The 22,311-nt window shown below is 39.1% G+C and overlaps 1 protein-coding gene across 1 annotated transcript in view; it reads right to left on the reverse strand.

Moving 5' to 3' along the window:
- LOC132517937 (uncharacterized) overlaps positions 1–17,300 on the reverse strand; it is a 175,230-nt gene extending 157,930 nt beyond the window's left edge. Inside the window, exon 1 of the mRNA XM_060145960.1 lies at positions 17,043–17,300. Coding sequence (XP_060001943.1) covers positions 17,043–17,300 — 258 coding nt within the window. The remainder of the gene's footprint in view (positions 1–17,042) is intronic.
- Between the last annotated feature and the right edge of the window lie 5,011 nt (positions 17,301–22,311).

Below are 22,311 nucleotides of genomic sequence, written 5' to 3' on the forward strand. Positions count from 1 at the left end.
GGCCAGGAAATAGACAAGCTGGGGCATCCCCTACACCTCCCCCCCGCCCCCGAGCCCCCTGATATTATTCTGGAAGCTAGTCAATCCTAAACCTGCTTGCCCTGCCTCACCTGTTCCTTCCCATGGAAAACACGACACAGATTCTTGCCCACATTTACCCCCTTACTCCCTCTGCCTCCTGACTGACCCTGGCCTTTCCCGGTAAGGCCCCTCACCATGTGGCACATCCTTGCCTCTCTGGATCTGTGACTTTTCAATGGCAACCATCTCCTGATCTGCTGGCCTCACCATACCTGAATACTAATAAAACTTACATTTTATTTATTTATTTTATTTTTTTGCGGTACGCGGGCCTCTCACTGCTGTGGCCTCTCCCGTTGCGGAGCACAGGCTCCGGACGCGCAGGCTCAGCAGCCATGGCTCACAGGCCCAGCCGCTCCGCGGCATGTGGGATCCTCCCAGACCGGGGCACGAACCCGTGTCCCCTGCATCGGCAGGCGGATCTCAACCACTGCACCACCAGGGAAGCCCTAAAACTTACATTTTAAAACAATAGGTCACTGAGTCCAGGTCTTAATATCTGCTTGTAAGTTTCCATGTTTGTCAACTATGAATCCCCGCCCCTCTATCTGGGTTCCTAGTTCTAGGCACAAGTGTCAGATGACACTCAACCCAGTGGCTCTGATATGACTCCCAGCGTTTCCTAATGCAAATGCCTGAATGACTCTTCTGGTGCTCAGGGCATACCAGCCCCAGTACGGCCCTGATGAGCTGTTTATGGCTACAGAAAATACAATCTGTTAGCCAACATTTGGTCTGCCTGACACTGTCTCGTGCCAGAGATCCTGGTCAGCTCCAAGTCCTGGCTCATTGCTATTTATCCAGCATTCCCAGGAGTTCCGTGGATGAGTGCTTGCATGCATCTCATACGTACACACGTTCATATACACACGCGTACACTTGCATATATCTTTCTTAAAGTATTCTACTGTATGTAAACATGTAAAATCAATATCAAGGAAACTATGGAAAATCAATATCAGATTTTGGACTACCATATTTGTATATATTAGAAGATAATTTTAAAATATATGTTTGTGTACACACACACCCTCATTGGCAGATAACAACAGTAATTATATTTTGGCAAAGGAAAAAATCTGTTAAATACAAATTTCATGTTGATTACATTAATCATTACATTTTGCTTGAACTATAAGACAAATGTAAATATTTCACTTTTCCAGTAGCCTACGAGCTGATTTCACAATTGAGAATTAATGTGGTGTTCGTTCCAGAAGTTTCATTTATATTTTTAGAGATTTTGTTAGATAACAGATTTCCTTGAATGTGGAATTCCTATTTTTTATTGAGAAAAAACTGTAAATAGCACACATGTACAGTTTACATAAATATGCTTAAATAATGTAAAAACATGATAACATATCTTTCAAACAAATGTGGCATGGCTTATTTTATTTAGCTGTGTATACATGAGGTATCAACCCACCCCAGTTTCCTTCATGCAACAAAAGAGAACATGGTAAAAAGTCTGACTCAAAAGGGAAAGAGCTGTAGCACTAATGTTATGGAAAGATTCTACTAAAATTGTTCTGTGATACTTCCCATCCCCCAGGGATCCAGGCTATGTCCTATATTAAGGATTGCTTCATTAAATATATGAAAGTTTGCCTGCTGGAGTTAACTTGTTCTTTAAGCTGTCTTTAATCACCTTTCCTTCCCTTATCCCAAAGCCTCTGTGGCCTGCACATATAATCTACAAATGAAAATATACTATTTTAAAAATGAAATATTCATCATCGTTTCAAAATAAAACTAAATTCAAATTCCTCAAATGGATTCTTTAAAATTCAACAGTCTGTAAATATGACTAAACCCAAATACTGGGTTTAATTCATAATGCTTACTTAGAGAAATGAACAACACTTGTGTCTTCTTGCAGATTTACCAATAATTACCTAACATAAAATTCTGTTAAGGAATCATGTAACTCGTTCCTCTAGCTCTCAATATACTTTAAAATGATGATTGTATATAGGAATTTACACTGAATAGATTCTATTTCCCAAGTGAAGATTTACATTAAATGACCAAAAATTAGATGAACTTATTTTCTTACCAACATAAAACGTAATGAATATACTATTGATTGGAGATATAAGACTAGCCAGCTTAATATCAAACATCAATAGAAAGCAAATACAGCTAATGAATTTTGCAGTAAACACAGTAATAATAAAAGGTAGTTTTGACTATTTTCTTGAAAAGAGTCCTTGTCAATAAATAGAGATCTCAGTGGTATTCCTATCGGCTGGTGGACTGAACAGTTTCCATTGATTTGGTTTCATTCCAACCATCCTAGATGGCAAAACTGTTTGGACTGACCATGCAGTTAAAATGGCTAAATGACAACATTGACTATGGCTCTGTCCAGTGTTTTCTAGAAAAACATGGCCTCCATGTTTTGAGGCAAACTTGTCACCACAAAAGCATGGTTCTGAAAGCTTCCCCACACTCATACAACCATATCTTCTTAAGCATTTATGTATAGCCTGTCTACTTCAAAATGGACTTGAGACAATTATATCAAAGAGAAAAAAAACCTAGAAAGAAAGAAAAAGCAAACTAGCAAATAACTTTTGTATCTTTCACATTAAACTTCAGAATGATTGAAACGGCATGCTGCTCCAAAACATGCATGATTTCCACTATTTTCAGTCTCCAATGACTATGTCCTTCAAAGTCACATTAACAGAATGACAGGTTTCTTTCTGGCAGCATAAGGAGAATATTTACCGGCAAACTGCTCCCACGGAACGAGAAACTTAAATTACCCAGTTGTTCTTTGAAAATTTTCCAGTGGAAATATTCCTTCCTTCATACATGTATGAGACTTTTAACCTCCAGGCAGACTGCTCTTCATTTTAGAGGGAAAAATACCAAGTCAGGAGAAGAATGCATTGATAAATTTGCACTGGATTATATTTATTTCTTTATAGGCTGGTAAAGAAGTGAAATTAGGACCACACTTCATGCATTGAGTACTTACTATGTGCTAGATTCAGTGCCAAAGGCTTTAAGATAAGATCTCATTGGATCCCCAGAGAGGATCTATTATTCTGTTTTTACAGACAAAGATTTTTTTGGAGAGCAAAAGTTTGCACTTTTGATGAATTCCAATATATGCATGTTTTTATTGTGTAGTTCATTTATGTCATTTTAAAGAAATCTTTGCCTAAACCATGCTCACAACAATTTTCTCGTACTATTCTCTACAAGTTTTAGGTTCCATATTTAAGTCTATGGTTCATTTAATTAATTTTTAATGGCATGATATAAGGGTAGGATAGAGATTGATTATTTTTCCTTTTTCATTTTTGCATATCGTTTAATTGTTCCAACACCGTTTGTTGAAACATTATCCTTTCCCCATTGAATTGGAGGGACCCTTTGTTGAAAATCAATTGACTGTGTATATGTGGTCTTCTATTACAAGTTTTAGACAAAATGACCCCCCATGCCAATCATCCTAAAAAAAAAAAATTGGTGGAAAGAATTTTTGAGGATAAAGTCCCTTTCCTGTGACGACTAGAAGTTTAGCACAAGTCTGTGGTGGGGATATAAACCCAGAAAGACAGAAATGGTCCCTCCCTGCCTTCCATTTTATTGGAAGAGACAGAGAATAACAATTAAATACAGTTTTAAAATTACACATTTGAGTAACTGCATGGAGAAATTCATTAAGTCACTGTGACCTAGAATAACAAGAGGATCTTTTAAAGAGTTAGAATTTAAGCTCAGATTTAAAAGAGAAGAGGGAACTATATTGTTCAATTCCCACCAGTTTAGAACTGGATGAGTTCTCTTGGTGCAAAATTGTGTTTACTCCTGTGTGTGTGTGTGTGTGTGTGTGTGTGTGTGTGTGTAGGAATAATATGGATGAAAATGTAATATTAATTGGGTTCAGGAATGAATTCAAACAAACAAAAAACCCTTGGCAGTCAGGAAAGTGAAAGAAAATATAACAAGGAGTAACAAAAAGAGTATATATTTGGGAAAAAATCTTATGCAAATTAGGTAGGAATGGTATGGAGAATACTATATTAGCAATTTATAGGATAAGGAAAAAGATCATGTCTTGATGAAGACTGAACACTCAGAAATATGAGAACTCTCAAGCCATCTCCTTTAACTAAAGAAATAGCTCACATCAACTGGCTTGTTAAGAGGAAAGAGGCACAAATGTGAAATCTATCTCTAGGGATGAATAAAAATATCGAACTACTGTTTTCATTTACATAAGGAATTCTTTTTAATACTTAGTGACAACTGTGACATTTTAGTCATTGACAAAATATACTGTGTAGGCTGTATTTTGTTAAAGAGATTTAATTTCAGATGCAATTTTGTTAAACAGATGTAATTTCAAATATAAAATTAAAAGGAGACTTGAAAAAATGGAGCAAGAATATTCAGAAAAATTTATATTTATTAAGAGTAATTTTTTAAGTGGTTTTTGTGATTTTGGTTCAGAAGATGTTAGAAAAGGAAAATAAAACAAAATGATTTTTCTCCAGTTAAGGAAAATTAACAGGAGGAACTTCGCAATGATAGATCTTTTCTCTCCCCGAAATTTGCAGGTGTTCCAAATTTTGACAAAAAAAAATTCCAAAATAAAATTCAAAGATATAACTACCATTGATAAACCTGGATCTATCAATTGTGCATTCATTCAACTGACATCTTTTTAGAGTCTACTGAATGCCAGGTGTGTACTTAAAGTGCATGTAATCTACTACTTTTATCTCTATTTTTAGAAGCAAAGCCAAACAAAAAATCCAGAAATACTAACAGCAACAACAAAACACAAAACTACAATTAACTTCAATAACATGCATTGGAAACAGCATGCAGAGAAATGACCACGTGGCTGAAATTGCTAGAGCATAAAAAAATTAATCAATGACATTTACAAAATAGCTACGAATCAGTATGTCCTTTGTTTCTTACTTCTCATCTTCATAGGAAAGGGACTTTATCCTGAAAAATTCTTTCCACCAAATTTTTTTTTAGGATGATTGGTGGGGGGTGCATTTTGTCTAAAACTTGTAATGAAAGACCACATATACACAGTCAATTGATTTTCAACAAAGGGTCCCTCCAATTCAATGGGGAAAGGATAATGTTTTCAACAAACTGTGTTGGAACAATTAAGAAATGATATGCAAAAATAAAAAAAGGAAAAACAATCAATCTCTATCCTACCGTTATATCATGCCATTAAAAATTAATTAAATGAACCATAGACTTAAATATGGAACCTAAAACTATAAAACTTGTAGAGAATAGTACGAGAAAATTGTTGTGAGCATGGTTTAGGCAAAGATTTCTTTAAAATAACATACACAAATGAACTACACAATAAAAACATGCACATATCGGAATTCATCAAAAGTGCAAACTTTTGCTCTCCAAAAAACATTTAAAAAAATGAAAAAGTAATTACAGACTGAAATCACATATCTGCAGGACACACATCTGACACAGGACTTGTCACCAGAGTGTATGAAGAACTCTTATGACTCAATCATAGCAATATTACAAACAACTCAATTAAAAAGATGAACAAATGATTTGACTGAGCATTTAAAACAAGAAGATATATGGGTGATAAATATGCATATGAAAAGATGCACAACATAGTTAGTCACTGGAGAATGCAGATTAAAACCACAATGAGATACTACAACAAACTCTAGATTTGCTAAAATGAAAACAATTGATAATACTGTGTGTGGATGCAGTGCAATGGAAGCTCCCAAACTACTGATGGAAAAGCAAAAGGGGAGGGCCACTCGAAAAAGAGTTTGGTGGTTTCCTTAAAAAATAAATACACTTAACATATGATTCAGCAATTCGACCTCTATGCATCTATCCAAGATGATGAAAACAAGTCCATATTAAGACTTGTACTTGAACGTTCATAACAGCTTTATTCACAATCACAAAAAAATGGAAATAACTGGTGATTGGATAAACAAATACAGTAAAATACTATTCAAAAATAAAAGGGAACATATCACTGACACACTCAATAACATGGATGAATCTTCAAAGTATTTTGCTAATTAAAAGAAATCATACACCAAAGACTAAGTACTCTGAGTCTATCTACATGAACTTCCAGAAAAGACACAAATACAGTGTCTGAAAATAGATCAATGGTTGCCAGGGGTCAGAGGGAGGGGAAGGAGGGGACTGATGACAAAGCGGCACAAGAGGACTTTTCAGGGTGATGGGGAGGTTTCCAGTCATGCTTGTGGTGGTGGCTACATGACCGAATACATTTGCCAAAACTCATCAAACTACATCCTTAAAATTGTTCAGTTTTATGATTTAGTAAATTATACTTCAATAAGTCTAACAAAAAAATTTAATAGTACAGGTGTTTGCTGCAGAGTTTAGACACTGATTTAATTTTTCAGATGATAATTCAGGTACAGAATTACTTTTTTTTTTTTTTTTTTTTTCCGGTACGCAGGCCTCTCACTGTTGTGGCCTCCCCCGTTGCGGAGCACAGGCTCTGGACGCATAGGCTCAGCGGCCATGGCTCACGGGCCCAGCCGCTCCGCGGCATGTGGGATCTTCCCGCACCAGGGCACGAACCCGTGTCCCCTGCATCGGCAGGTGGACTCTCAACCACTGAGCCACTAGGGAAGCCCCAGAATTACTTGTTTAACTTTAAAATTACAAGCATATTATTTTCACCCCAAATATATATTCCAGAGGAATAGAGCTTAATACATTCTGAGGAAAATGCTGTCATTTGTGGAAACATAAGCATGATCATCTCTACTGTCCTAGGATATTTCCTTTGTTGATATATCTTCTAGTCAGGCAGCTACTGCCAAAGAAAGGAAGGGAATATAAAAGTTAACGCAGCTTCTTTCAGCAATATAGAATACAGGGGGGAAAACATTAGCAAGAGTAGGAGTCAGTTCCCTTGAAGTAACGTGGCTCAGATTTATAGTGCAGCTTTAGCACAGGAGGAGGTGGATATGAATACACTGACCACCCAGGATCCAGTCAGACTCACCCCCAGGCAGGGGGAAGGTCAGCAGCAGGGTCACAGGTGAGGACATGAAAGGTGGTACAGGATTCTGTGATGATGTGGGAAGATGAGGACCAATAACAAGGATGGTGAGAAGACTGGTGAGATAACTTCAGGAATGAGATTTAAACAAACAAACAAACAAGAACTTTGCAACGGGAACTTAACAGTCTCTTCAACTAATATCACTGGTGTCCAACTCTTGATGGGTCTGTTCAAAGACCTGGCGTCTCTCGGTTTCTATCTTTAGAGTTCAAGTTCTTGCTCATGACGTCGTGAAAGAAAGAACTATCCTCATCTATGTTAGGGAGAGTCAATCTATCTTTCTCCACCTCTTTGTTTGAGGGGATTCCACTGTGGAAAGCAACCAGCCACCCCAAGAAACTTATGAAATAAGATAGACCAATCCTATCTGAGGATTTTGCTACTAGCCCACTGCCTTGAGAATTTTATCTGAATCACACTCAGAATCCTAGATACAATACAAAAGTGCTAGACAGTCAAAATGGACCTCACAATAATCCAATCATGAATCATTAGTAGCCCTTAGACCACTCCCTGGCATCCCCTCTCCACCACAGACATTGTTTTTTGTTATAGACACAATTCCGAGAAGGTCAGTCATCTCTGACCAGGGCTGCAAATGACCAGGGGCTTAGAGTCATTGACACTTAGAGCAAGAAGCATTGGGTAATATCAAGAAGTGAGAAAATGTATGAGTACACAGCAAAAATCTAGTAATACAGTTGAAGACAAAGAACATCCAGATACTCTAAAACATATATTTTTTAATATTCTGCTGACCAGTATAGAATGGTATTATCATTTTAATACCTCTTTAAAAGACTGAATACAAAGTACTAGGTATATCAGATACCTCATGTGAAATAAACTTTGAGGCCCTAATGGAAACGAAACCCAACTAAAATCTAAGAAAGCATTGGTTAGAAAGTTTCCCCATTGCAAGCACAGAAAAAGGACACGTTTCTTCCACCCAAGCCTTTTGTTCCCCCAAACACTCAGTAATGTTTACCTCTTATTCCATTTGACTGCATATTTCAGGCTGATTGCTTGTCGTGGCCTCCTTATTACCTCGCTTAAACTTTTTTTTTTTTTTTTTGCAGTACACAGGCATCTCACTGTTATGGCCTCTCCCGTTGCGGAGCACCGGCTCCGGACGTGCAGGCTCAGTGGCCATGGCTCACGGGCCCAGCCGCTCCGCAGCATGTGGGATCTTCCCAGACCGGGGCACGAACCCGTGTCCCCTGCATCGGCAGGCGGACTCTCAACCACTGCGCCACCTGGGAAGCCCTCGCTTAAAGTTTTTAATTGCATTGTCTTAAAAGTGAACACTATAGCATGTGTGATATTGAGTAATTAGGTAAAAACTAAAATATAAGCTTACAGGTAAGACATTTACATAATTCACTGAGATTGTATAAAACACTATCATATTAGGAATGTACACATTGCTAATTACAAAATTATATTCCATCAACGACCACAAATTGAAGAGTCAGGGTATTTAAGCCACTTAACAAGCTGTTAAGTAATTGGGTCTTGGAATGTGTTTGCTAGACACGTTGACTTTGTCTCTGGTGGCTGCCACTGTGTAATTAATGTTCTCTTTTTAGAAAAGCAAAGACAGCAAGATTAGCACTACCTTTGATAGAAGAAGCCATGACACCCATAGCCACCCACAAAAATACAGTCATTTGTGCTTTTTATAAAATGAAATACTTGCTCTAGACTATGCAATAAGTTTTATATGTAAATAGGAAAGTAAAAACATAAGAAGAGTTTTACACACATACACAAATTACCCATTGGTGTTTTAATCTAAAAGTCATGCAAAATTGTTCTTCTTTCTCTTTACTTGGTGTGCTGGAGGATCTTTCACTATTTCTGCTAAGCCAGGAACCTTTTTCATCTATTTTTAGCTGCCAGGTAGAGAATAGATGGTGAATAAAATTTGAGTTAATTTGCAGAGGTGTTTGGAAAGCATTTGAAAAATTACTGGTGATCTCTAGGCTCCAAAATTGGGTCATAAAGCACAAGTCCCCTAATACAGACCTTTTGTCTTTCTGATAGATGTATGAGCACTGGAAGAACTAGCGAATTCTGTGAAAACAATGTTTCTGGACTTTAGTCAAGCATCTGAGAAGTCTGTTCATAGTATCCCGGAATGCCCTTCTAACTCTCATCATTCCTGGTCATTCTTTAAGACCTATCCAGATGTGGCCAACTCTGCAAAGCAGACCTTAGTTAATCCAGGTAGAGTCACCAGAAGCTGTTCACTAGTTCCTTAGAACAGATGTTCTCTATGATGTCATTTTATCAGGTGTGCATCACAGTGCTTTTAATAATTTGTTTTAACACCAGCCTCCTCTACTAGAATATGACTCTTAATGTAATATAATGCTTGGCCTGCATTAAGGTTTCAAAAATATTTGTAGACAGCTGTAGCTGAAGTCCTTCAGACAACATCTTAAAAATTTACTAGAGTAACACTAGATATAGATTGATACTTAATGACAACATGGAAACAGTATCTACTATTTCAAATGACAGAGAGTTATCTTATAGTATCCGAATGACTTTTTTATTAACTTGTGATTTGGCTAAGGATAGCTATTACTTGGAAGACAGAAAGAATTCGATGAATTTTCACGATGCTGGAACACTGGGTTAAAGATTAAAAGGTAGAATTTAATCAGGATAAATGAAAAAGTCCTAATCTCAAGTTAAAATATTTTATGGTCCAGGATCAAGACACTGAAGCTTAATACCATAACATGCATAGAAGACTACAAATTAGTGGCGAATAGTCCTAGAGCACCTCTTCTTCATCAGTTTAAGTGCTAAGCATTTTACAGGTATCACTCAGCTCAATACTCTAACATTACAAGGTAGTAATATCAGAATCTGTAAGTAAAAGATGAGGCAGCTGAAACTGGGAGGACGGCTTAGGTAACCTACCTATGGCCACACAAACAGTGTGTGACACAACACAGAGTGAGATCCTTGGTTCTCCAGGTCCAAAGCCTTGATCCACATGCTACACTGATTCTCAATGAAGTCTAAGTGTGACTTGGCCCCTTAAAATATTACAACTTTAAGCCATGCTAACAGATGTATTATGTCCAGACTAAGAAGGGTGACTGTTCTTCACCACTTTTTGTACATTATAAAATTATGGTTGTCCAAATTACAGCATTTCCAGGATGGTAAAGTATCCAAAAACACAAAAAATGGTTACAACTTTTGAGAAGACTTGGAAGGACATGACCGTCATCTTGAAATATCTGAAGGACTGTCCTTTGCAAATTGGACTTTTCCTTTTTGGCCTGACTCCAGAAGGTGGGACAAGAGCCAACTGGAAAAACTACTTAGCAATTACAAGTGCCCCCAAAGAGAACAGGCTAATTTGTGAAATGGGAAATTCCTCTACATAGGAGAGTGCTCATTTGGAAGGTGCATGACGCAAGTTCGGGAGCTGAACCAGGCCAGCCGATTTGACCAGGTGACCCCAGAGGTGCCTCGCCACCCTAAGTATCTGTAATTCTATATTCACCAATGACCTAGTTAGCAGAACCGATGAAAATGTTAATTATGATTCAAAAACTAAGTTCCGAGTCAGTATTTTTGAAAAATGCATATCAAGTATTTCTTTGAATTACTGAACATGGCTATACTCTCATTGCCTAACCCAGAAAAGGGGGGGAAATTCATAAGAGTCAATAAGCCTGAAGCCAATAAAGATACAGAAGGAGATGGGACAGATGTGTGTGGTGCACATTGTAACAGCTGTTCTCCACAGGCGGTATAGGGACTCCAGGCATCTCTTTAAAATTCTCCAGGATGCTCACATCACTAAGAGTGATAACAGTATTTATGTGGAAATAATATTTCTACCTCTAAAACAGAACAGTTTGAACCTAAAAAAAAAAAAACAACAAAATAACTAGCAGCCGTTAAGGGAGATCATGACATAGTGACCAAGAACTGAGTAACACCACTGGCTTTTTTTGCCCATTTACAGTGTTATCCATTTTCTGTTTTATTTGAAGGCACATGTTGTTTATATCTGAACACTTGCTCAATTTCTTTTTAAATGTAGAGTCAGTCCCCAAATCAAACATGCTATGATATGTCCTACTTTAATGGTTGAAAAAACAAAGCTAATTAAATTAATGGAAAGTTAAACTACCTTATTTTTTACAGAAGAAAATATAGAAATGTATCTGCATATTTTCCCCCAGGTTAAACACTTATTGTTGGTCTATGAAAGGTCACTCTATGTTTTTTGTATGTTTGTTCCTGTGTTTGTATGTGTTTGCTTTGATCATCCTCTTCTTCATCTTCTATCCTCAATGCAATCCCTATTCCCTCATACTAACTCACCCAAGTTGATTTACCATACATTCTTCTAATTCATTCTCCATATGGTTATCTATTTATATGTGTATCTTTGAAAAAGACACATTGTGTCTTTTAGCTCCGTTTGCCTTTTTTTTCACCTAACATTATGCTTCTGAGCCCTTGTGCCTGTATAGGGACAACTCATTACTTGAGGTCGATGCTGAGTTCTCCATGCACTGTTTTTTCATTCCTTGAGGCATCTCTCTTGCCCTTTGCTACCCAAAATGTTGTGATGGGTGCCTGCAATGCATGGCTCCTTGTGAGCTAGGAGAATGTTTCTGGTAACATCCGCCAGGGTGGACAGGACACTGGACAACACACAGACCGAATTTCACCCAGTTCAATCGCACTGGCTTCTGGAGGGCTGATCAGCACACACGCCGACCAGGACAGCAGGTGGGATTCCGTTTTCCCTATTCTCGACAGCACTTGATATCATCTGCCTTTTTCCAAACTGACTGGTATAAGGAGATAATCTTTTTATTAAATTGCATTCACAAATTACTAAGAAGAGGTTTTGGTTTCTTCTTTGGCAACCTGTCCAGCTAAATGCTTTTGCCCATTTTTCCACTAGGATAACCTCTCCTTTTTAAAATGTATTTCTATTGCTTCCTTAGATATTATAGGTATTAATTCTCTGCTGGTAAATAAACATGTCTTCTCCCAAACTCTCAGATGTAAGAGATTTCATACATCTCTTAAATTACTTCTCCATGTTCTCTTCCACTGAATAGAAATACTAATTCTAATATAGTCTTATAATATCAATTGTTTTCCCTTATGACTTTTGCTTTTTAGGGGGAAAAAAAAGGCTGTTCAAGAAAGCTTTTCTTATCCTGATGTCATTAAAACATTCTCCAAAAAAAGAAAAACATTCTCCACATTTTATTCTACACATTTTATAAGATTTACCTTTCACATTTAGGTATTTATTTATTTATTTATTATTTTTATTTACTTATTTTTTTGGCCACACCGTGCAGCTTATGGGATTTTAGCTCCCCGACCAGGGATCACATTTAGGTCTCTAAAAGATCAGAAGTTTTATACTCTCTTCCCATCGTAAGAGAAGTCTCCTCGCAAGCTATACTACTTTTACCTTGTATCAAGTTTGCATATATTCATGAGTGTCCCTTCTGGACTCCTCGGAAGCAAAGATCTGTTTTTCTTTTCCTGAACAAGCATACACAGACTTTATTACTATGAAACTGTTCTTATTACATGGTAAACAAAAGGCCTTAGTATTTTAATATACTGAAGATAAGATACTTAATTTTAAAAAGTTCCATTCAATATTCTACAATATTGAATAAAAACATTAAGTTCTTGATAATATTCATACTAGATTAAGGGATACACTGTTAAGTTATCACAAAGACATCCATATATTTTCATTGATAAGGACTCTGTTCACCATATTTCCTGTGAAGTATAAACATTTAGTTTTAATATAAGGGAAAGTTTTATAAGGTTTAAGGTTTCTTTACAACTAAAATCTGATGGCAAGACGTGGTTTTCACATTTCTAAAATAAAATGAATGGACATGATGATGTTGAAGGTCTGTTTAAGCTCTAAATTTTTTATGAGCCTATAAAAATCAGCCAAATAGGGCTTCCCTGGTGGCGCAGTGGTTGAGAATCTGCCTGCTAATGCAGGGGCCATGGGTTCGAGCCCTGGTCTGGGAGGATCCCACATGCCGCGGAGCAACTAGGCCCATGAGCCACAACTACTGAGCCTGCGCGTCTGGAGCCTGTGCTCCGCAACAAGAGAGGCCGTGATAGTGAGAGGCCCGCGCAACGCAATGAAGAGTGACCCCCGCTTGCCACAACTAGAGAAAGCTCTTGCGTGGAAATGAAGACCCAACACAGCAAAAATAAATTAATAAATTAATAAACTCCTACCCCCAACATCTTCTTTTAAAAAAACAAAAAATAAGCCAAATAGAAATTTCAGTGAAAAAGGTAATCTATCTCTATTTCTGGAAAAGTTTCCTAGAAGGTAGGATTTCTCAGGCATTCACCTTCATGCCTTGTCTCAAACATAAGATCATATCTAGACCAACTGAGGGTACAGAAACTTCCTTTGTTACAAAGTAGGTTGATTAAAAATTAAATAGTGAAAACAACACAGAACTACGAAAATTTATGTTAAATTAATACTTACTAATGTAACATGCTTCAGGACTGAAGACGAACAATTTAATAAAACAAGAGATAAAAGGATTAGACATACCTCATCAAACCAAATCTGTATTTCTAAAATGGTATTGTACAAATGCGTTCTTATGAATCAAATTTACGTAGAGACAAAAAGGCACCCTTCTATGTCTAAACATTATAGAATATTTATTGAAATATTTCTTTGTGAGATCTCAGGGGGAAATAGTACATCATTTTTAATACATATCATTATTTCAAAAATATGATATGTAATATCACTTAATACTGGTAACTTATAATTACGCCAGTTTTCCCCTCAGACAAAACTGAGTTTCTTCAGGTATTTTAGAGGAAATCTATAGTAACTTTCAAAAATGTAAGAAGTTTTACTTAGGGGCATTAAAATAACTATTTCATTATCACAATTTTAAAATGAGGCAACATTACACACTCTCCAGGTTGGCTGAAATAAAGACAGATAATCACAAATGCTGCCTGGGATGTGGAAAAACTATAATATTCATACATGGCTGGTGGGAACGTAAAATGATACAGCCACTTTGAAAAAGTGTGGCAGTTTCTTAAAAGTTAAACATAAACTCATCATACCCAGAAATTATACTCCTAAGGATACATCCACGAAAAATGAAAATGTATGTCCTCATAAAGACTTGGATGTAAATGTTCATAGAAGGATTATTCCCAATGGCCCAACACTGGAAACAATACCAAAGTCCACCAACTGGGAAATGGGTAAACAAAATGTGGAATATCAACACAATGGAATACTACTCAGCAGTTAACAGGAATGAACTACTGATGCATGCTAAGACGTGCATGACTCTCAAAACCATTATGAAAAATGAAAGAAGCCAGAGGCACAAGATGATATATTTAGGATGTCATTTTAATATGAAATGTTTACACAAGGCAAAGCCGTAGAGTCAGAAAGCAGATTAGTAGTTGCCTGAAGCTGAGATTGGGAACAGGGATTAACTGGAAAAGGACATAAAAGTTTTCAGGGTAAGGGAGATTCTAAAACTGGACTGTGGTAGGGAAGCCCTTCCAAGAATGGGGGTGTGACAAACATCAGGAACCCTTTCTCCAATGAAACAAACTGGTAAGAATGATTTTTTTTTAAAAAAACAAGCAATCATTTAAAATCTCTGGATATTATCTTAAGGTCATGTAACAAAGGCAGAAATTTTTACATAAGACAGTCAACTAAATCTTGGTATGAAGAGAACCTGTGGCATTGGAACCATCGCAGACTCCCCTCCTTGCCCTTCAATGGAATGGAAGCTCTACTCTGGGTGGCTAGGCCAAGAAGACAGGGCTCCCCCTCTCACCACCTCCGAGTCTAGGACTGTAGTTTCTTCTCAGGAAGGGCAAACTACCAGCATTACTTATCTATCCCCTGCAGCTCCATCTCGCAGAAGCTCTGTTTCAGGCAATGTGACCGAGAGGTCTGGGGCACTCTTTCTCCACCCAGCCCAATGTGTATGAGGAAAGCTCTATCCCAGCTGCAGCAAGCTGGCTCTGATTGGTCTCACCCCATCTTGCTTGTAAGGAGATGGTTCCGTGCTGGGAGAGGAAAGCTGAGACCAGAAATTATCATCCCAGCTCAGCGCTCTGCTCATAGAGCAGGAGTGTCACTCCAAAGAAGTGGGCCACTGTCCTGGTCCCAACTCCAGAGCAGTGGGGCAGATGTTCTGCAGAAAGGGAGATGCAAGAAAGAACAGAGAGGGCTTCGCTGGTGGCGCAGTGGTTGAGAGTCCGCCTGCCGATGCAGGGGACACAGGTTTGTGCCCCGGTCCGGGAAGATCCCACATGCCGCGGAGCGGCTGGGCCCGTGAGCCATGGCCGCTGAGCCTGCGCGTCCGGAGCCTGTGCTCTGCAACGGGAGAGGCCACAACAGTGAGAGGCCCGCCTACTGCAAAAAAAAAAAAAGAAAGAAAGAAAGAACAGAGAGCACCAGTCCGCTCCCTGATGGGATTGAATGTATTAGAAACAGAGCACGGGGAAGTTCAAGCCTAAGGGTATACTGAAAACAAAGATCATCTTGGTGATAGGCATTTAAGAGAAAGCTGGCAGCTCCACGATAGCAATAAATGAAGTGGCAGACCAGCTAGAAGTTTACCAGAGAAAATCCAGGAAACAGACAGCTATGCAGACAACTCCTGGGGATGGAGCAAATCTCAAAGATTCAGGAGATCAAGGAAAGAGACAGGGAAAGACAGCCTGGCTAAACCAAAGTCAACCATGGAGTGAAGGAAGGCAGTAAGGGAGACTGTGTGTATGCCTAAGGGTGCACCCTCTGAGGAGCAACATCAGGTGATGACCAGGGAAAACAGATCTCACTGAACTAGTCCACCAAAGTCACTAAAAATTTAAGGAAGCAAACAATGGAAACAAGCCCAGGCATGCGTGTCAGAGGAGGAATCGAATCAGTATTTAGAATTGCTGCAATGTATTAATACTATCTATATTATCTAAAATGTCAAGGTTTCAACCAAAATGTGATGAGACGTACAAAGAAGTAGGAAAGCAGGACCCATAAAAAGGACAACAAAAGGAGACATATGAAACTGTTGTTGAAAGGGGCACAGGTGGTAGATTTAGCAGACAAAGATTTCCAAGCAGCTGTTGCAAACATGTCCACAGAACTAAAGGAAACCAGACGAGACCTGCAAGATGGCGGAGGAGTAAGATGTGGAGATCACCTTCCTCCCCACAAATACATCAATACATCTACATATGGAACTGTGCCTACAGGACACCTACTGAATGCTAGTAGGGGACCTTAGACTTCCAAAAAGGTGAGAAAATCCCCACATAACTGGGTAGGGGAAAAGAAAAAGAAAAAACAGAGACAAAGGAATCAGGATGGGACCTGCCCCTCTAGGAGGGAGCTGTGAAGGAGGAAAAGTTTCCACACAGTAGGAAGCCCCTTCACTGGCGGAGACGGGGCGGGGGAGCTTCGGAGCCGCAGAGGAGAGCGCAGCAACAGGGGTGCAGAGGGCAAAGCGGAGAGATTCCCGCACAGAGGATCGGTACTGACCGGCACTCACCAGCCCGAGAGGCTTGTCTGCTCACTGGCTGGGGCAGGCGGGGCTGGGAGCTGAGGCTCGGGCTTCGGTCGGAGCACAGGGAGAGGTCTGGGGTTGGCTGTGTGAACACAGCCTGAAGGGGGCTAGTGCGCCACAGCTAGCTGGGAGGGAGTCTGGGAAAAAACCTGGGCCCGCCAGAGAGGCAGGAGAGCTTTGTTGCAGGATGCACAAGGACAGGCGTGGGCATGCCATAAGAGCTTCCCGCTCCACGCACTCACAGACGGCAGGGCAATGCCTACGTGAACACGAGCACGAGATGCGGCTGTGATCTTGGACCCCAGAGGCTGCCACTGCTCTCGCCAAGGGTCCTGTGTGGAAGGCAGGTCCCTGCCCACACCTTCCCAGCAGCCCACGCAGCCAGCCACGGCCAAGGGTCCCACGCACCAGGGCCAACTTTCCGGAGAGAACTCACGATGCACCTCGGGCTCTTGCAACTTCACGCCGGCCTCTGCCCTGAGCAGGCACTCCCCGCACATCCCAATTATGACTGCCGTTTCCTTCCCTCCCCCCAGGTCTGAGGGAGCCAGTGAGCCCTAATCAGCCACTGCTCTCGCCCCCTCTTGCCTGGGCAGGGAACAGACGCCTGAGGGTGGCCCACACGCACAGGCAGGGCAGAAACCAAAGCTGAACCCCAGGGGAAATGCGAACAAAGAAGAGAAAGATAAATATCCCTGTGTAACTGCAGGAGCATTGGATTGATCGCCCTCAATTGGCTGGGTAAACCCCGCACCTGTGGAACACCTGAATAGAAAACAAGTATGCCCACAATTGAGGGTGGGGACGCTGGGGGCAACTATGGGCTTTGGGGGCCAGGACACGCAGGACTAAGGCCAGGTCAGAGTCTGAGCTGCCCCACAGAGCCCACAGCAGGTGCAGGGACCTACCCAGAAGGACTGGAGGGCTTCCTGGGGAGGCAGCAACTGCCTGTGGCTCACTGTGGGGGCCAGGACACTGAGAGCTGAGGCCACAGGATGACATCGCTCCATTTTTTTTTTTGGTTCTGTTGTTCTTTTTTAGTATTATTATTTTACTTTTACTTTTTTATTTACTTTTCATTCTTTTATTTTTAATATATATTTTATTTTATTTACTTTCCTAATTCTACTGCACTTTTTCATTATATTGTGATTTTTCCTGGTGTTTGATTTTTTCCCTTGTTTTTCTCTGTTTTCACTTTATTTTTAACTATATTTTATACTTTTTTATTTTTACCTTTCTTAATTTTTTTCCTTTTGTTTTCATCTTTCTTTTGTCATCACATTTTTCTTTGATCATTTTTGTGTATTAGTTTTATGCTTTCATTGCCTTTTTTAGTTTGCTTTCTGCATTTGATTTGTTTCTGGTTTTATTTTTTGTTACTTTAGTTTTTAGTGTTTGTTTTCGTTTTTGGATTTGTTTATTGGTTTGGTTGCTCTCTTCTTTGTTTTCTCTTTTTCTTCTTTTTGTAAGTGCATGTATTTATGTTTCTTTGTGTGATTCTGTCTGTTTAGTTTTGCTTTAACCATTTCTGTTGGGGTTTTATCTGTTTGTTTGTTTGGGTTCTTTTTTTGTTCTGTTTTGTTTTATTTTTTCTTATTACTTTTCCTCCATGCCGTGTGGCTTGCAGGGTCTTGGTGCTCTGGCCCAGGGTCAGGCCTGAGCCTCTGAGGTGGGAGAGGAGAGTCCAGGATGTCAGACCACCAGAGAACTCCTGACCCCATGCAATATTAATCAGTGAGAGATCTCCCAAAGGTCACCGTTGCAACACTAACACCCGGTTCCACCAATGGCCAACAAGCTGTAGTGCTGGACGCCTCATGCCAAACAACTAGCAAGAAAGGAACACAACCCCACCTGTTAGCATACAGGCTACCTAAAGTCATACTAAGCTCACAGTCACCCCAAAATACACCACTGGATTCAGCCCTGCCCATCAGAGGAACAAGATCCAGCTCTACCCACCAGAACACAGGCTCCAGTCCCCTCCACCAGGAAGCCTACACAAGCCACTGGACAAACCTCACCCAATGGGGACCTAAAACAGAAGTAAGAGGAACTATGACCCTGCAGCCTGCAGAAAGGACCCCAAACACAGTAAGTTAAACAAAATGAGAAGACAGAGAAATATGCAGCAGATGAAGGAGCGAGGTAAAACCCAACAAGACCAACAAATGAAGAGGAGACAGTCAGTTTACCTGAAACAGAATTCAGAGTAATGATAGTAAAGATGATCCAAAATCTCAGAAATAGAATGGAGAAAATACAAGAAACGCTTAAAAAGGAACTAGAAGAACTAAAGAGCAAACAAACAGTGATGGACAACACAATAACTGAAATTAAAAATACTCTAGAAGGAATCAATAGCAGAATAACTGAGGCAGAAGAATGGATAAGTGAGCTGGAATATAGAATGTTGGAAGTAACTGCCATGGAGCAGGATAAAGAAAAAAGAATGAAAAGAATTGAGGACAGTCTCAGAGACCTCTGGGACAACATTAAACGCACCAACATTCGAATTATAGGGGTCCCAGAAGAAGAGAGAAAGTCTGAGAAAATATTTGAAGGGATTATAGTGGAAAACTTCCCTAACATGGGAAAGGAAATGGTCAATCAAGTCCAGGAGGCACAGAAAGTCCCATACAGGATAAATCCAAGGAGAAACACACCGAGACACATATTAATCAAACTATTAAAAGTTAAATACAAAGAAAAAATATTAAAAGCAGCAAGGGAAAAGTAACAAATAACATACAAGGAAATTCCCATAAGGTTATCAGCTGATTTTTCAGCAGAAACTCTGCAAGCCAGAAGTGAGTGTAAATATTTATGCACCCAACATAGGAGCACCTCAATACATAAGTCAAATGCTAACAGCCATAAAAGGGGAAATCAACAGTAATACAATAACAGTAGGGGACTTTAACACCCCACTTACACCAATGGACAGATTACCCAAAATGAAAATAAATAAGGAAACACAAGCTTTAAATGACACATTAAACCAGATGGACTTAATTGACATTTGTAGGACTTTCCATCCAAAAACAACAGAAAACACTTTCTTCTCAAGTGCACACGGAACATTCTCCAGGATAGAACACAGCCTGAGTCACAAATTATGCCTAGGTAAATTTAAGAAAATTGAAATCATATCAAGCACCTTTTCTGACCACACGATATGAGAGTAGATATCAATTACAGGGGGAAAAAACTGTAAAAATTACGAACACATGGAGGCTAAACAACACACTACTAAATAACCAAGAGATCACTGAAGAAATAAAAGAGGAAATCAAAAAATACCTAGATATCTTTGTCTGGTTTTGGCACCACTATTTACAACAGCCAGAACATGGAAGCAACCTAAATGTCCATCAACAGATGAATGGATAAAGAAGATGTGGCACATATATACAATGGAATATTACTCAGCCATAAAAAGAAACGAAATTGAGCTATTTGTAGTGAGGTGTATGGACCTAGAGTCTGTCACACAGAATGAAGTAAGTCAGAAAGAGAAAAACAAATACCATATGCTAACACATAAATATGGAATCTAGAAAAATGGTACTGATGAACCTAGTGGTAGGGCAGGAATAAAGATGCAGGTGTTGAGAATGGACTTGAGGACACAGCGGGGAAGAGGAGGCTGGGACATAGTGAGAGAGTAACATTGACATACATACATTACCAAATGTAAAATGGATGGCTGGTTGGAAGCTGCTGCATAGCACAGGGATATCAGTTCGGTGCTTTGTGACCATCTAGAGGGGTGGGAGGGAGGTTCAAGAGGGAGGGGATATGGGGATATGTGTGTGAATACAGCTGATTCACTCTGTTGTACAGCAGAAACTAACACAACATTGTGAAGTAATTATATTCCAGTAAAGATGTATAAAGAAAGAAAAGAACTAAAGAAAATATTTAAAGAATACAAGGAATGTATGAACAATGACTAATCAAACACAGAATATCAATAAGAACCAAGTTGAAATTCTGGAGTTGAAAAGTACAATAACTGAAATGAAAAATTCACTACAGGGGATCCATGGTAGATCTGAGCTGGCAATAGAAAGATGCAGAAAACTCGAAGATGGACCAACAGAAAATATGCAACCTGAAGATCAGAGAAAAAAGAACAAAATTGAACATAGCTCAGAGAAATGTGGAACACTATTATGTATTCTATGATACATGTAAAAGGAGTACCAGAAGGACAAGAGAGATAGAAACAGAAAAACTCATATAAATAATAATTGTAAACGTCCTAAATTCAATGGAAAACATTAATCTATACACCCAAGAAGCCCAATAAACTTCAAGTAGAATAAACACAGAGATTCACATCCAGACACACCATGGTTAAAATGTTAAAAAAGTCAATGAGAAATCTTGAAAGCAGCAAAAGAAAAATGACTCCTCATTTCAAGGGAATACCAATAAAATTCACAGTTGACTTCTCACCTGAAACAATGGATATAAGAAAGCAGTGGGATGAAATATTCAAAGTACTGAAAGGAAAATAAACTGTCAGCCAAGAATCTTATATTCAGCAAAACCATCTTTCAAAAATGAAGGTGAGATAAATAAATTCTTAAATAAACAAAAATAAGAGATTATTGCTAGCACACCCATCTTATGGGAAGTACTAGGGAAAGTTCTTCAGGCTGAAAGTATATGACACCAGACATTAATTCAAATCAACGTGAAGAAACAAAGAGCACCATTCAAGGTAATTACGTATTTAGTGTAAATGTTTATTTCTTCCCCTTTCTTCTCTTAACTGATTTTAAAAACAACTGCATAAAATAATACGTGTATATCATTATACTATTGCTCCTGTCATATATATAAATGTATTTGACAAAAATGGCACAAAGGAAATAAATGGGAAGAAAGCATCATTAGAGTAAGGAATGACACCAGATGATAAATAGAATATGCAGAAACAAATGAAGAGAATTATTTTTTTTTTTGCGGTACACGGGCCTCTCACTGTTGTGGCCTCTCCCGTTGCGGAGCACAGACTCCGGATGCGCAGGCTCAGTGGCCATGGCTCACAGGCCTAGCCATTCCGTGGCATGTGGGATCTTCCTGGACCGGGGCATGAACCCGTGTCCCCTGCATCGGCAGGCAGACTCTCATCCACTGCACCACCAGGGAAGCCCAAGAATTATTTTTTTAAAATTCTGTAAATACATTCTTGCTCTCTTTTCCTGTCTCAGTTTCTTTTAAAAACATAAAGTTTTACAATGAATAATTATAACAATACGTTTTTGGTTTTGTAATGGAACACAGGTATTTCTCATAATATAACAATAAAAGCACAAAAAAAGTGGGAAGAAGAAAATAAGCTATATGAGGATAACTTTTCCATAGCTCCCTGGAATTAATTTAGTATAAATCTGGTAAGTTAATATGCATATTTAGGCCCTAAAGCAACCACAGTTGGCCCTCCGTATCCATGGATTCCACATCAGTAGATTCAACCAACCGGATTGAAAATAT

Source organism: Lagenorhynchus albirostris, chromosome 3 (assembly GCF_949774975.1).
Source record: "Lagenorhynchus albirostris chromosome 3, mLagAlb1.1, whole genome shotgun sequence".
Classification (NCBI taxonomy): Eukaryota; Metazoa; Chordata; class Mammalia; order Artiodactyla; family Delphinidae; genus Lagenorhynchus; species Lagenorhynchus albirostris.